The sequence below is a fragment of the Gorilla gorilla genome, chromosome 1 (assembly GCF_029281585.2).
Source record: "Gorilla gorilla gorilla isolate KB3781 chromosome 1, NHGRI_mGorGor1-v2.1_pri, whole genome shotgun sequence".
Lineage (NCBI taxonomy): Eukaryota > Metazoa > Chordata > Mammalia > Primates > Hominidae > Gorilla > Gorilla gorilla.
The window spans coordinates 205796330-205812574 of record NC_073224.2 but is presented as its reverse complement, the minus strand read 5'-3'; the positions used below and the strand labels follow the sequence as shown (position 1 = coordinate 205812574).

The 16245-nt window shown below is 49.7% G+C and overlaps 1 protein-coding gene across 2 annotated transcripts in view; it reads right to left on the bottom strand.

Annotated features, from left to right (window-relative positions):
- The window catches only part of CSMD2 (CUB and Sushi multiple domains 2), a 647961-nt gene extending 631982 nt beyond the window's left edge, over nt 1-15979 (bottom strand). For both annotated transcript variants that reach the window (XM_055391224.2, XM_063700513.1), the window contains exon 1: nt 15559-15979. In XM_055391224.2, the coding sequence (XP_055247199.1) occupies nt 15559-15745 (187 nt within the window). In that variant the 5' untranslated portion in view covers nt 15746-15979. The remainder of the gene's footprint in view (nt 1-15558) is intronic.
- Nucleotides 15980-16245: the final 266 nt, after the last annotated feature.

Here is a 16245-nt window from a genome sequence, read left to right as displayed (position 1 = left end):
ACCCTAGCCTCCTCAGCCCCACCCTCTGTAGCTTCCTCATCTCCCGGCTGGCTGGCCTCACCTCAGCCTGCCTGCAATGCCTCATCCTGAAATGCCAGCTGCCCCCCACCAACAGGCCCAAAGAAAATGGCATTTCAGTGCTGTGTGTCTGCCCTTCAGAGAGTATTAAATCTAGAATAATGGGAATTAGTACACGGAAGAAGTTGAGGATAAGACTCCCCTGAGTGTCCTGATTTCTCACCTAACAAATCCAGGGCTGAGGAAAGACTTAGTGATTCAGGAGCTCCAAGCTGTCAGGCCAACCCTCACCAACAGCCCTTTTGTGAAGTGTATTAAGCAGTTTAGGAATGCTAATGCTTGCCTTTGGGGCTGGTGCCTTCCCGGGCTCTTCCAGGGGGCTGCCTAATCTCATCAACACAAATCTGGTCACCCTGGTGACCACCTCTGGGCTGCTGCACTCCCTGGGAACATGTCCTGATGGCACCAGTGCCAGGGCTAATTGTAAAGGAGGGACAGAGGGAGGGGAAGGCGGTGCTGCAAAGGTAGCCCAGGTGTGGGCTGACTTGTGGAGGCAGAGCTTTTGCTCAAAGACACCCAGGACCTGAGACCTTCTTCTAGTCATTCCTGAGTGGGGTTAAGACCAGGGTCATCAGAAGATGAGCAGGAAGAACTCATTAAAGACGCAGATCCCTGCACCCTGCTCTCAGATCCTCTGATTCAGAAAATCAGAGGAAGACCTGGAAATCTACATTTTTCTTTTTTCTTTCTTTTTTTTTTTTTTGAGACAGGGTCTTGCTCTGTGACCCAGGCTAGAGTGCAGTGGTGCAATCATGGCTCACTGCAGCCTTGACCTCCTGGGCTCAAGCAATCCTCTTGCCTCAGCCTCCTGACTTGCTGGGACTACAGGAGTGTGCCGCCACCACACCCAGCTAATATTTTTATTTTTTGTAGAGACAGGGTATTACTATGCTGCCCAGGTTGGTCTTGAACTACTGGCCTCAAGCAAGTCTCCCACCTTAGTCTCTCAGAGTGCTGGGATTACAGACGTGAGCCACTGCACCTGGCCAGAATCTACATTTTTAACTGGGAAACCTGTACAGTGGTTAAGCCTATGGGCTCTAGAATCAGACTAGGTTTAAATCCAGGCTCTCCCCCTCCCTACTTGTGTGGTCTTAGCAAGTAATTTAATTTCCTTAAACCTCAGTTCCCTCAACTGCAAAATGACAGAATTCTTAGGAGTTTTGTAAGGGGTAAGGGAGGAATGAGCAGCTCTCACTAAGCATAGGGCCTGAGTGTTCAACAAGGGACAGCCAGCCAGGGACTGCAGCTCACGCTTGTAATCCTGGCCCTTTGGGAGGCTGAAGGGGGAAGATTACTTGAGGTCAGGAGTGCAAGACTAGCCCGGGCAACATAGCAAGACCCCCATTTCTACAAAAAAGTTTAGAAAAAAAAATAGCCAAGGGTGGTGACATGTGCCTATAGCCCCAGCTACTCAGGAGGCTGAAGCAGGAGGATCACTTGAGCCCATGAGGTCGAGGTTACATTGAGCCATGATCATACCACTGCACTCCAGCCTGAGTGACAGATCAAGACTCTGCCTATAAAAAAGATAAAAATAAAAATTAAGGGACAGCTTCCACAAGGAAGACTATGATGCTGATAAAGGGAGGGCGGGGGATGCAAACTTAACATCTCCCAAGCACAGCCTGCTGCTTTAAGTCTTTGTCTAGCTGCTCCCTCTAAGATATTCTACCTGCAAATTGCTCTCCTTCAACTGAAGCCCTGCTCACTTTTGAAGAGCCTGCTGGCATCTTCTGAATGAAGTCTTCCTTCTTCCCCTCTCCCCCTCTGCTGTGCTTGGAGCTCCTTTGGCCTTTAGTAGCTTATAACTGTCCTTGGGGGAAGGAACTTGGTTTTAAAAGGTATTTGTGTCCATGACCCCCAACCCAGGGCCACTGCACTAGGTACTCAGTGAGTGTTCCATGAGCCAGTCCCAATGCTCCTAGGCAGACGGGAGCAGCTAAAGGCCTTAAAAAGCCACCTTGATGACAGAGGTACGGGGTTGAAGCCTGGTTAAAGAAAAGGCCATGGAGGCAAGGGTCCTGGCTGGGTGAGGGTGGAGGCAGCAAGGTCAAAGGTCAGGAAGAGGCTCTCACAGATGGCAAGGCTGAGGATGGGGAGGAGGATGACTTACAATGAGGGAGAATCCTGGTTTCTTGGGAAGTAGCAGGACTAGGGAAGAGGATGGACAGGAAAAGAAAGGAAAAGACATAAGTGGAGGAGACTGGCAGAGAAGGGAGAGGAAAGGAGAGAGGCGGAAGGAACAAAAGGTTGACAGGCACACATGGCCTGGACAAGGGAGAAGATAGCAGGTCTCCCCACAGACAGCACCTGGAAAGGACTTGCTGAGTCAGCCCAAGTAGGTAGACTTTCTATTTTTCTTTTATTTCTTCTTCCCTCCCTCACTCCCTTGCTTCCTTCCTCCCTCCCTCCCTCCCCCCACCTTTCTCTCTTCCTTTCTTTCAGTCACATTTTTAAGAGAGACAGGGTCTTCTAATTCTGTCACCCAGGCTGGAGTGTAGTGGCACAATCATAGCTCACTGCAGCCTCCAAGTCCTGGGCTCAAGCCATCCCCCGGCCTCAGCCTCTCGAGTAGCTAGGCCTACAGGCACATGCCACTATACCCAGCTAATTATTTATTTATTTATTTTTATACAGAAGAGGCCTCACTTTTTGTCACTTAGGCTGGTCTCAAACTCCTGGCCTCAAGCAATCCTCCCACCTCGGCCTTCCAAACTGCTGGGATGAGAGGCACAAGCCACCACACTTGGCCTATTTTCTTTCTAGATGGAAGTTTTGTGATGTTCTCATGGAGGCACGATGAACAGAACCATAACTTATGATCCATGATTCATGGAATGGGTTTCATGTACTTTTGACTGTTCACTCAGCTGTTTACCCTCCCTGGGAGGCCAGGGCACCAGGTAGAGGACTTGTGGAAGAAAAAGGATCCCCTCAGCCCCAACTTGCTGATGTGGGGCTCCAGGCACCCTCACCAAGGCCTGCCTTCGCCAGTAGCACCCTACCCTCATTGTGTTTTTTCAGAGACCTGTGGCTGCCAGCCAAGCCAGCCAGCCACCCCCCTTCTCCAAACCCTCCAGACCCCTCAGTGCCCTTCTTTGGTGAGCAGATCTTCTTCCAGACCTGGAACAACCCACTCTCACTCAACCAGGAGCCCATGCAGATGAACCTGCACTGTCGCAAGCCATTTCCTGCTCCCCTCTTCACCTGCTCACTCCTGTTGATCCTGCAGGTCTCAGCTTGAACATCCTTCTCTGGGAGCTTTCCTTGATCCCTTGTGTCTAAAGAGTTGTCCCTCTTCTTTTATAAAAATTGTGGTAAAATACATATAAGTGTGCTATCTGAACCACTTAGAAGTATATAATGTAGTGGCATTAAGTCCATTCACACTGTTGTGCTAACATCACCCACCATCCATCCACAGATCTCTCTCCATCTTGCAAAACTGAAAGTCAGTGCCCATTAAATGATTAACTCCCCATCTCTCCCTCCCCACCCCCTGGCAACCACCATTCTATTTTCTGTCTCTATGAATTTGCCTGTGCTAAATACCTCACACATCAGTGAAAGCAAATGGTAGGTATTTATTTGCCCTTTTGTAACTGGCTCCTTTCTTTTTTATTTTTTTTGGAGACAGACTCTCGCTCTGTCACCCAGGCTGGAATGCAGTGGCGCGATCTCGGCTCACTGCAGCCTCCACCTCCCGGGTTCAAGCGATTCTTGTGACCCAGCCTCCTGAGTAGCTGGGACTACAGGCGCGCACCAACATGCCCGGCTGATTTTTGTATTTTTAGTAGAGACAGGGTTACACCATGTTGGCCAGGCTGGTCTTGAACTCCTGGCCTGAGGCAATCCACCTGCCTAGGCCTCCCAAAGTGCTGGGATTATAGGTGTGAGCCAGCGCACCTGGCCTGTAACTGGTTTCTTTCACTTAGCATGATGTCCTCAAGGTTCAGCCATGCTGTAGCAGGTGTCAGAACTTCCTTGCTTTTTAAAGCTGAAAGATTATCATATGGATATACCACATTTTGTTTATCCACTCATCTGCACATGGACACATGGGTTGCTTCCGCCATTTGGCTGTTGTGAATAATGCTGCTCTGAGCCTGTGTGTAGCTGCCTCTCTTATGTACACTCAGCACTGAAACTTGCCCATGTCCCCAATGCAGCTGAGAGCTCAGGCACACAGAGGCACTCAATAAATGCCTGCTGAAGGAGTAATCCTGCCCATTCTCTAGGTATAGCATCCATCCATTAAATTGTACTTTAACTGGGGCCTTCGGGAAACACAGGGCCTTGAGCCAGAAACCTCCTGTAGGATGTGGGGGCCCAGGATGGATGGACAGGAAGGTTCTAGAACTCCTCAGAGCCCTCTATACAGAGAGCCAGCCCTGCAAGGGAGTGGGCCCATGGGACCCCACCATGCTCTCTAGCTCATCAGTGCCCTCCTATCTCAATTTCTACCTCCCCAAAAACACTGATGGATCTGACTGTATCAAAAGGAAGCATTTCTGTCCAACGAAAGCTGCCATATGCCAAATAGATGGATTAAAGACTAGAAGAAGCTATTTGTAACTTCTAAAATTAACAAAGGGCAACACCTAGACTATAAACAAAACTTCTACAAATCAACCAGAAGACTTCTAAGGCAAGAGATCCAATTTTTAAATGGGCAAAGAATATAAATAGGTAATTCAGAAGAAAAGAAGTTCAAACAGCTAACAAGCTTACTAGACTTAACAGACTTGCTAGTAATCAGAGAAGTGTAAATTAATACAATGAGATGGCACTTTACACTCCTAAAAATGGCAAAATTGGACAGGTGGCTAATATTAGGTACTCATGAGGACGTGGGAAGATAGAAACTCTTGGGCACTCTTAGTGGAAATGTGACCTGGCACACCATTTCCATGGTGCTCTGGAAAACATCATGGCAGAACATGAAAAATTAACACACTAACCCAGGGGCCAAATCTTCCATCATATAGTCCAGAACTATTCTCACACAGGGTCCCAAATGGGAATGTACAAGGATGTTCTTCAGAACTTTTAGTGGTGGAGTAAGGGGGAGTTGCTGATAAGCTAGATGGCTATCCTCAGGGGAACAGATACATAAAATGTGATGGATGTATAACTCATAATGCAATGAAGCAGTTAGAAACCACTGACTAGGTACACTCAATGAGCATGGTGAGATATGCAAAATATGGAGTTGAGTAAATAAAGTAAGAAACCAGATGAGATTTAGACTTCAATATCATTTATAGAAATAAAAAATACATATACATACAAACAACCCTACATATTTTATAAGGATCCAGGCTTTTTTTTTTTTTTTGAGATGAAGTCTTGTTCTATCACCCAGGCTGGAGTGTAGTGATGCAATCTCAGCTCACTGTAACCTCCACCTCCTGGGTTCAAGCGATTCTCCTGCCTCAGCCTCCTAAGAAGCTGGGATTACAGGTGCACACCACCACGCCTGTCTAATTTTTGTATTTTTAGTAGAGACGGGGTTTCACCATTTTGATCAGGCTGGTCTCAAACTCCTGACCTCGTGATCTGCCTGCCTCAGCCTCCCAAAGTGCTGGGATTACAGGCGTGAGCCACCGCGCCCTGCCTGGATCCATGCATATTTGAAGACATATATCAAACACATCAGAATGAGTACTTATTGGGATTGGGATAGCTTAGCTTCAGGATTGGGGATGAAGGGAGGCAAACTTTGTAAATAAGAGAGAAGTTTTGCACAGAGAGGTGATCATAAAGTGCTAATGGACTGAGGGTAGGATTAATTCAAATGTTATGCACCTGAGACTTGGTGGGGTGCAGAAAACAGAAAACGTCAACTGTGCCTTCCACGTAACTCAGGAAAACTGTCCCTGTAACATTGTCTTCTTTCCATGTTCCTTAGAACAAAATATCATAGGAGATGTGAGTCCCAGAGGTTCTCGAATGCAGGGAATTTTCCTCTTGCTATAGTTAAAGGCCTCATTCAGATCTGGTACCCTGGACGAATGTGTTAGTGAGAGTGAAGCCCAAGCAGTCAACTCTCCGAGACTGAACTCACAGTGCTGCTGCCCAGGGGTGGGTGGTGGTTGGGGAAAAGGCTGTGACCAGGATGTCTGATGGGCTCTGGATGGAGATGGCTTGTTTCTTCCCTTTTGAGTTTTCAGGAGCAGTCCCACAGGCCACTGGAGGGTAAGAATGGATCAAGGCCAAGAAGCTCAGCAAGCCCACCCTCCTTCTCACCCCTGATACCTGAAAAATAGCCTGGCAAGCTGTCTGCAGAGGTCGTGAGCTCCCCATCCCTGGAAAGCCAAGCAGCCCGAGCCCTGGGCAGGATCTCCCACTGGATGGGCTTAAACTAGAAACTTTTTTGGTCTTATTCTAATAGCTCTGGCTTCTCTTTGGACGCTTCTTTTTTAAAGAGCTTCCAAGTCCATCATTGCATAGACACGCTGTGTATTATTATCCCCATTTTATAGGTGTGAAAATAGAGGCCTAGGAAGATGAAACGATTGGCTTCTGGTCACATAGGTGGTTAGGGGCATAGCCAAGCCTGGAAGGCTGAATTCCTGACTCCTAGGCCAAACAAGGCCTTTCTCCTGGCTGAGGATCTGCTATGGGTCAGCCCTTCTAGGAATGTACATATGATAAGGCCAAGAGGATAGGGCCACATAGGTCCCTGGCAGGAGGCGATGCCAACATTGAGATGTCTGTTTTCATGCTAGGAACATTTTAGCATTAATTGAAAATAAACCATTAAACTGTCATCTCCTTCTTACTGCCAAGTCCACACACCATCACCAAGTCCCACCCCATCACTGAACTCTCTCCATTCCTGAAATGGCAATGGAGGAAGCAATGAAGGTTGGTAGGTAGACAGATTGAGGCTGGGGTAGGGAAAGGGTTGGGGTCAGGCAGCAACCTGAAGACAAACCTCCCGAGGCCTGAGTCGACTCTACCACACTTGCTCATCTCAGAAAGGGCCATCAATCATTCTGCACAAAATGTCTGCACATTCTCTCATAATATACTTGTATCTCAAATTTCAAAGTCTCTGCTTTTTCCCTTTACAGTTACATCTGTCACACTCACTTACTTTCAATCAATAAATAGATGTACCTACTTAATAATAGAACTTATTCTGTTTTCTATTTGAAAACCTTGAAGATGGACACATAATTTTTTGAGGTTTATGGATTATAATTGCACTTAATTGGTATAAATTAGACATTGGCAGGTAGGAAGGCTATTTGTGTTGCAATATAAGCCCTTATTTTCTGTTCTAGATGGCACAGGAGATTCTCAAGTAAATTTCTCAGAGTAATTTGGTGCTCTCAGTAATTTAACTATACATACATTATTTTTAGCATCATAAAAGTTCCCTATAATAATGATTTTTCAAGGGTGGGACTGACATCCCTTGAAAGACAAATTCAGTTTAAAATTTTCCAACAATACAAACACAAACAGGTGGAAAGTAAGAGAGTCTCTAGGAGAGAGACTCGCCCAGCAGAGGGGGCCATGGAGGTAAACCCCTACTCCATCCTCGGCTTTCCTTTCTGTGAGTGGAGCCACTGTGCTAGCTCTAGGGTAGGCACAATGTCTTTCTCTGATGGTGGACTTGATAGGAGCTGCCCTGGTGTTCCTGGTTTGTGCCAGGCATATTTTTCGGATGGTTTCCTGGTGGTGGCCACATGGGACTCCCAGGGTCTCCCTGAAGAATGATCCCTTATGGCAGGAAAAGGGAGCCTCCAGCATTTTAGGATTCATGCTTTATGGGACCAAAGGCTAATGGAGACTTTATGTCTGCTGGAAATTTCACAATTCAGGTGAGAAAGAAACTGACCAACGTTCACGAAGTCCTGGTCAGGAAGATGAAGATGCTACAACAATGTGAGGCGAGTCAAGCTATTTCCAGTGCCCTCCCTCACTTCCCATTTCCTCATGTCCACTCAATTGGTGCCTATTCAATTGGTTATATAATAACCCTATCTTATCTCCCAGTCTCTTGTTCCAACTCAACCAACCCAAACCATCCCAATAAATCTGACTCACCTCTATCTCATGCCATTCTACCACAATACATCTCACCTCCCCTCCATCATATCCCAATTGTTCCATTCTACTCGACCCCAGCTCCACCCACCCCATCTTATCCCATCCCACCCCAGTGTCTTCTAACACATTCCCTCCCCACCTCACCCCCCATCCCAGTCAATCCCCTGAATACTGCACACCCCACCCTCTCGATCCCATCCCCGACATCACATCTCACTCAATCCTATCCCATTCCATTCCATCACCTGTCTCACTCTATCTATCCTGTGCCAACACATCCCAACCCACCTTTGATCCTACCCAACTTACACCTTCCTACTTGAGCTCAGTCTACCTCAAATTAGGCTGTTTCTCCAATCCCACCCCATCATGTTCCACTCCATCTCTTTCCCTCTCATCTGCTGTTTGGCTAAAGTTCACATTCGTGGATGTATAGTGGGTCATGACTATCTTTCATGTGACATTAAGCTACCTGAGAAGGCCAAAGGGGTCTCACCTTCTCCCAAAGCTCTAAGAACTAAGTGTGTGTTTGGGTGGGAGAGAAGAAAAGAAGATAAAGAATCTCATTTTTAGAAGAGGAGTATGAAAAGACAGTCCAGGAGATTGAGCTCTCTAGAGTCCAGGGGAAAAATAAATATGAGTTTCCTTTGTTTCTCTTAACTTACAAGAGTAAGAAAAGAGCTCTGAGAGCCACGCCATCATTTTCAAGTTGAGAAACTCCCACGTTGCATAGCCCACTCTTTGCTTTCTGTTGGTCCAAGGGAAAACCAAGCCCTTCTCAAAGCGAGTGAACCCTGAGACAGAGTCTTTGTAAGGATAAAGACTCTGAAATAATCCTCTATTTGCAGGTTCACCCTGATGTTCCCCTGTTGTTGGGGAAGCTCTCACGACACTGCAGCAGACGGAGAAGAGGGGTGTGAGGCCATATGCCACCCAAGGAGATAAATCCAGGGAGGGCAATGCAGTGCATTCTCGAGGTAGAGGGTTCTCCCTCCCTACCCTCCTGGATGAAGGGCATTGAGCTGGGTTGATGGGTTGAGTGAGGGGACCAGGTTCTAAGGTGTGTGCTTTCAGCCAGAGGAGCAAAGAGAAAAGACTCCCCCTACTGCATAGAGTGGTGCCAGAGAGTGGCAGAGTGTATGAATTGTTTCTCTTATATTTCTAAGAGGCTGGTGCAGAAAGCAAGTAGACCGTAGTTGTAGTAATAGTAATAGTATCTAACATGTATTGAATGCTAACAATGGGCCCAGCACTGTAACAAGGGCTTTCCAAAAAGATGGGCCCTAGGGTCAGGTAGACTTGAGGTTTAATCCTGCCTTCTTTACCTACCTGCTCTACAGTCTTGGCCCAGCTGCTTACTTTCTGAGCCTCAGTATCTTCAAATACAATATTACAGTGATAATTAAATGGTAATGTCTATAAAGCATTTAACCAGCACTCAGTAAAGGAGAGCTATTATTATTGTGCAGATGGGCCTGGGGCTGCCTCCCACTTGAAGGTGCCCCTTAACCCGTTTCCAGTCTTCCCAGCCCCCAGCTGCCCTTGGGAATGCCCAAGAGGGTGGTCTAAAGGAAAGGGAGCCCTGGGCTCCAAACAACCTGCCTCTGATTGTCTCATCAGCTCTGACTGTCTCATCAGCACACTTACTGAGTGTCCACTATGTGCTCTACACTGCCCTGCCTCAGTTCACAGTCCTTTAGGGAAATGAGACAGATAACCACCTCACTAAGCAAGAAATTCCAATATGTCCTGATGACTCTGACAACAAGGGAAACGTGAGGAGTTGTTAAGAACCCACAGTAGAGTTCCATCTAGATGGGTGTTTGGGGCCAGAAACCAAGAATGACTTTACAGCCTGCCCCCCCAGGAGCTTGTGGTGGAAAGGAATGGACAACAGCTGCTTGAGGATTAGAAGTGTGGGATTCAGGCCTCAAAAGCAGCACAGTATAACTGATGAGGACAGCCCAGTGGGAAGAGTAAGGCCAAAGAAGGCAGCCTGGGCAGACGCTTCCAGGGACGTGGTACCAGCTGGGTCCCCAAGAAGTTGAATGGCAATAAGGTTATGAGTAAAAGATATGGCGTCAGCCAGGCCTGCATCCAAACTGTGGCTCGGCTATTTACTTAGTGCGTGGATAAGTTATGTGTCCTCTCTGAACCTGTTTCTTCATCTATGACATGGGAATAATAATACTGCAGGCTTCACTGGGTTGCTGAGAGGATTGAGTTAATACATGCAAGTGCTTAAGACAGTGCCGGTGAGTACTCAGTGAATATGAGCTGTTATTATAACTCCCCTGGGTGTCCAGAACAGCTCTCTGAGCATGGTAGGTGGGGAAGGACATGGTGAGGGCACACAGACTTCCTGGCTCATTCCTTTGGCCCCAGCTTCTACTTAATAGGCACATTCGATGAGGTATGGCACTGGACTTGTTGCATCTCTGGTTTCTAATCCTTCCAAAAACTCAGGAATTACTTGTCCTTTTTACAGCAGGGAGCCTGAGCCCTAGAGAGGCCTGAAGATCAGCTGGGTCTCCAGCAAGGCTCTGCGGAGCAATCAGGTTCCCTTAATCCTGCTGGCGTGATGATGAGGGTGAAACAGGCAGGTCAGGCACATGAATGAGGGTGAAGGGGGTGCTGCTGAAGCTGCCTGCTGGGCTCTGCTGGAGAAACCCAAACCAGGCAGTGTCCAAGACCCTGCAGTTTGGTCCTCCAGTCCCTGGTGCATGATTCTAATCTCACCTTCAACAAAGCCACACACTCACCAGCCCTAGATATGGTAGGTGCTCTCCGCTGCAGTCAGCTCATTTTTTAAAAACCATAAACCCTCAGCTTGATTGCAAATGGAAATTCAAATTCATACACACACTGGTGACTGAGTAGTGAAATGCCTTTCCTTGGCTTAGGGTTGAAGGAGAGTGGTATGCCAAGGGCTTATTGTTGCATTGGTTCTAGAACCTAGGGAACTGTAACCAAATGGTGATACTTAGTTGTGGGGAAAGGAACAGGGGACCAGATGTCTTGTCATCTTATTACCTCTGCAAACCAGCTGGCTTCCTTGACCCCTGATTTAGTCTTATCGGTCCCTGGAAAACTCTCCAAGAAAAAGAAAACTGTAAAAATTATCTGATCAAACAGCCATACATCAAGCACCAATTCTATGCCAGAACCTGAGCTGGATATGGGGATACCAAGAGAAATAAAGCACCATCCTTGCCTTCAGTAAGCTCACATTTTAATATGTAAGGCAGACAAATAAATGCTTTTTAATACAATTCAGTTTATACTATAGTAGAACATTGAGTACAGTCAGTGCTCTAGTCTACAAGAGGCTGACTAAAAGCAAGCACTCAGACAACATACAAAGCAGGGGAAATTTTTTTAATTTGGCATTTGATTTTTTTAAAGCCATGATGTAATTGGCATGGGAAAAATCAGAACTTTGTCAGAATTCCATCTACTTATAATTTAATATTGCTTTTTTAAAATTAGTTAGTAAGGGAGTGGAAGGCATGATAGCTTTTTCAATGCTCAGAGCTCCTCAAGGAAAGTAGCTAGGTTTGAGAATAATTGAGGATATGAAACTGACAGAATTTGATGACCATATGATAAGGAAGGAGTTGAGGATAATCCAAAGGTTTCTGGGCTCCATAACTGGGAGGCTACAGGAACCACCAGCTCACATAGGAAATACGGGAGGCTTAAGAAAGAAGCTAATAAGATTGCTTTGGAAGGGAAATATCTAAGTGAAGATGTCCAAGAATCAGCTGGATATATGGGTTACCTAGACCCAGAGTTCCCATGGACCAGGAAGCCAATAGATGAATTTCAGGAGAGACGTCTTGGCAGAAGAGATCTGTCTGGAAGCTTCAGAGTGTGGTAGTGAAAGGGTTGGGCAAGGATGAGCTCACCCAGGGAGTGGTGAAAAGGAATGGGAAAAAGTACAAAGAATTAAATGCTGCAGGACACCATACTTCAGGGAGGGGAATAAGTGTTAGTATTAGAGACTGAGAAGGAACACGCAAGAGATAAGAGAAAAATCAGTAAAACATAGTGTCCCAGAAGCCCAAGGAAGAGAAATTCATCCAAAGTGGCCACAGAGAGATAAAAGAAAATAAAGACAAAGTACAATGTATTTGGCAATTGAGGTGGTCATTGGTGCTCTCTTCTAGAGTGTTCCAGTGTCATCCTGGAGACAGAGGCTGAAGTAAGGAGTGACGGGTAGTAGAGAAAACTGACATGAAGACCCCTTTGAAGAGAAGTGACTGTAAAAGACAAAGAGAGATGGAGCAGTGGCTTAGATAGGTCAACAGGGCCAAGAAGGCTTCTTGGCTTGTTTTGTGTTAAAGATGAGCCTGTTTACAGGTCAAAGGGAAATGTGTTTTAAGAAGGGAGGGTGGCCAGATGCGGTGGATCACGCCTGTAATCCCAGCACTTTGGGAGGGCAAGGTGGGCAGATCATGAGGTCAGGAGTTCGAGACCAGCCTGACCAACATGGAGAAACCCCCTTCTCTATTAAAAATACAAAATTAGCTGGGCATGGTGGCATGCACCTGTAATCACAGCTACTCAGGAGGCTGAGGCAGGAGAATCACTTGAACCCGGGAGGGAGAGGTTGCAGCAAGCCAAGATTGCGCCATTGCACTTCAGCCTGGACAACAAAAGAGTGAAACTCCCTCTCAAAAAAAAAAAAAAAGGAGGATGATTGATAGGGACAGCAGGTAATTGGTGGGAAGTCTCCAGGGAGGCTGGGGTGGGGAGGGGGAGGGGGAGTGCAAGGCAGGACAAGGACTAAAGGGGTTGAGGGGAGAAGGTATGGGTGGGTGAGGAGACTCCCCTTTTTCAAATCATTTTATTCATTTATCCAGTGATCAGTGAGCCGAGGAAGGGAGACGGTTCAGTCCTGAGCATCTTTTAAATTCAACAGTGTGAACTGAACACAAAATGAATGTGTTTCCCCTTCTAATGTACCAAATCCTGCCGATCTTCTGTCACCAAGTCCATTTCCAAATCTCTGCTGCCTGCAAGGCCAAACAGCCCATCTAAATGCAGGAAAGGCTTAAAAAGAAATGTACTGGGCTGGGCGCGGTGGCTCACATCTGTAATCCCAGCACTTTGGGAGGCAGAGGCAGGCGGATCACCTGAAGTCAGGAGTTCGAGACCAGCCTGGCCAACATGGTGAAACCCCGTCTCTCCTAAAAATACAAAAATTAACCGGGCGTGGTGACGGTCGCCTGTAATCCCAGCTACTCGGAAGACTGAGGCAGGAGAATCGCTTGAACCCAGGAGGCGGAGGTTGCAGTGAGCTGAGACCGCGCCATTGCACACCAGCCTGGGCGACAAGAGCAAAACTCCGTCTTAAAAAAAATTTAAAAAGAAAGAGAAGAAAAGAAAAGAAAAGAAATGTACTGGAAGCTTGCAAGCCAGAGCAGGGCCTGTCGGAGAGGAACTACCCCAAGCCATGAACACAAGGCCCCCTCCCCCCAACTTCTCTACTGAGCGAGGAGCTGCGAGCAAATGGATCTCTACAGGGCAGGATTCCAGCACCGCTGAGCGGTGCAAGCGCCGGTGAGTCGGCCTTTTTCTCTCCCCTAGGGGCAGGATATGCCCAAGGGGCAGGGACAAATCTAGCCAGAAAAACAATTCAGTCCGATGCCGAGACATTCTCCAATCAGCTAAGCCAGAGACCGGCCTCGCCTCAACCTACGTCCGGGAGGCCTGGCGGGAGGTAGCAGCGATTCCCCCACCGCCCATGTGGCAAGTCTGGGTGACCAGCAGCGTCGGTATGCACAGCCTCCCAGTGGGTGTGGGTGTGCGAGAGGCCAGAGCTCCCAGGCGCGCGCACCGCGGGCGCCCCTCTCTGGGTGTCGGTGGCTATGACTCTTAGCAGAACCTAAGAAAGTCCCGTCAGCTAGGAATGAGAGAGCCAGAGCTGACTCGGGGCGCCCTCCCTGACCAAGAACCCCAACATGCCGCGGTTAAGCGGTGGGCGACACGGTCTGCGAGGTCAGACTCACAAGACGCTGAAGGCCAGAGTGGGCCAGAGAGCTCGCCACTCACTGACCTGCCAGAGGACAGGCGCACTTTCCCAAGAAAGGGAACTGGGGTGGTCCAGGCCAAGCCTTCAGAGGTTCAATCGGTGGTTTCAAAACAAAACAAAACAAAACAAAAACAAAAACAAAAAAGAAAACACGGCTCCAGGTCGAAGGTGCCCTAGGTCTAGGCCTGGGCAGCAGGTGTTTCGGTTTCTCCCCCAGTGGGTGTCAGCCTCGCGGGCTAAATGAAAATGCGGTTCCAGGCATCCCGGTTTGGACCCGTCTCCACCCGGGCACACGGAACTTTCTAGCTTGTAGCTAGAACTGAGCTTCGGAGGGGTGCTGTGGGTAAAGCGGGAGGGCACCAGTCGCGGCCAGTAGCCTCCACAGGGGACCGGGTTCCCTCGAAGGTTCGCGTACCTCCCCCGCGCGCTGCAAGCTGCAGCCAGACACCCGCGAAGTTCCGGGACTCTCCGCACCCGCTAGGTCTGCCCCTTCCCGGACTCGGTCGTCGGGAGCTGGTCCCGCCGCCCGCGCCGCCGCTGCCGCTACCGCAGCCGAGGCGCTCGGCTGCAGCAGGGCGCGGGAAAGGGCACTTTGGCGCGGAGTGAGCACCGAGGGGAATGTGGCAGCGCGAAGCCTGGCGGCGGCACTCCCTCCCCCGCCCCGGGCTACAACCCCCACCCCCTCCTTCCCGTCCCTCAACACCCTCCAGCCCCCACCTGCACCCTCCTGCAAGGAATGCGCGGGACCCCCACCGTGGGCACGCGTCCACCTGAACCCCCTCCTAGCTCCGAGCGGCGAGGGAGGGGTAGCATTTGGGGAGGGGGATGGCGGCCGCAGTCTCCAGTCGGCTCCAGAGGGGGCACCGGTTTCAATTGGAGAAAATGGGCGGGGGCAGGGAAGGGCAGACCTTGCAGACGCAGAAATGGGGAGGGGGCGCACGGTTCCTCTCCAGCCCCCAGGACCAGCGTGCCTGGCAGAATCAGGAGCCGGGGGAGTAGGGCTCCCGGAAAGTTTATCGGGAAAAAGCCTAGCACCTTGGGGGCTGGGAGGTTGGAGAAACTGAAGCCACAGACCAGGTGCCCCGCAACCCCGGGCGGGGATGTCTGTCTCCCAGGCCCCCACACCGGCCACATCCGGCCAAGTTGCGGCTGGGGTTGGGGCAGCAATGAGGGTGAGGGTGGAGGTGAGGACGTAGCTGAGGGTGGGGTGGGAGACGGAGGCAGGAATGAGAATGAGAGTAGGCAACTGGGAGGGTGGGAGATTCAGGCAGGGATAGAGGCGGGGGGAGGGACTGGGACCGGGTCGAGGATGGGTGGGCTCGGGGCTCGGGTGGGGCGCGCGGCGGCCGCTGGCTCCTCGGCGCGGCTGGACTCACCCGCGGCGGCCGAGACGCTGAGAAGCCCCCAGCCCAGCAGCAGCAGCAGAGGCGGCGGCGTTGGCGGCGGCGGGCGGCCCCAGCGGCTCCCGGCGCCCGGCACAAGCGCCGAAATCCCGGTTTCGCCGCGAGCCCTCCCCGCGGGGCAGCCGCAGCGCCCCAGCTCCCGTCCCCGCGAGCGCGGCATGGCGCGGCCGGCAGCGCCGAGGGAGAGGCTCCGCTCGCCGCCGAGGAGAAAGGAGGTCAGGAGAGCTCTGGAGCTTTTTTCTGCTCGGAAAAAATCCCGGTACGCGGGAGCCCTGAGCTTCTGCGGCTGGAATGAACCAAGTGTCCGCCCGGCCGGGGAGAGGCGCGCTGCGCTCTCGGAAATGACTCGCTCCAATCCCGCTTCGCGGGGTTCGCGCCGGGGGGCGGGAGGGGGTGAATTATCCCCGGATTAATCACTCCGGAGCCGCTTCTCCGCCGCTCCAAATGCTGGGGGTGGAGGCGCAGCTAAGGAAAAAATATTGGGGGGCGGGGGTTCCTCTTCAGCGCCACCTCCACCTCCAGATAAACCACAAATTACATCTAAAGGGTTGTTTATCCGTGTTTGTTTTGCAATTGACCAGTTTCTTTTAAGTTCAGTCCTCCTGTTTTCATTTATAACATCACCCATTAATAAACCCCCCTCTCCACACACACACACAC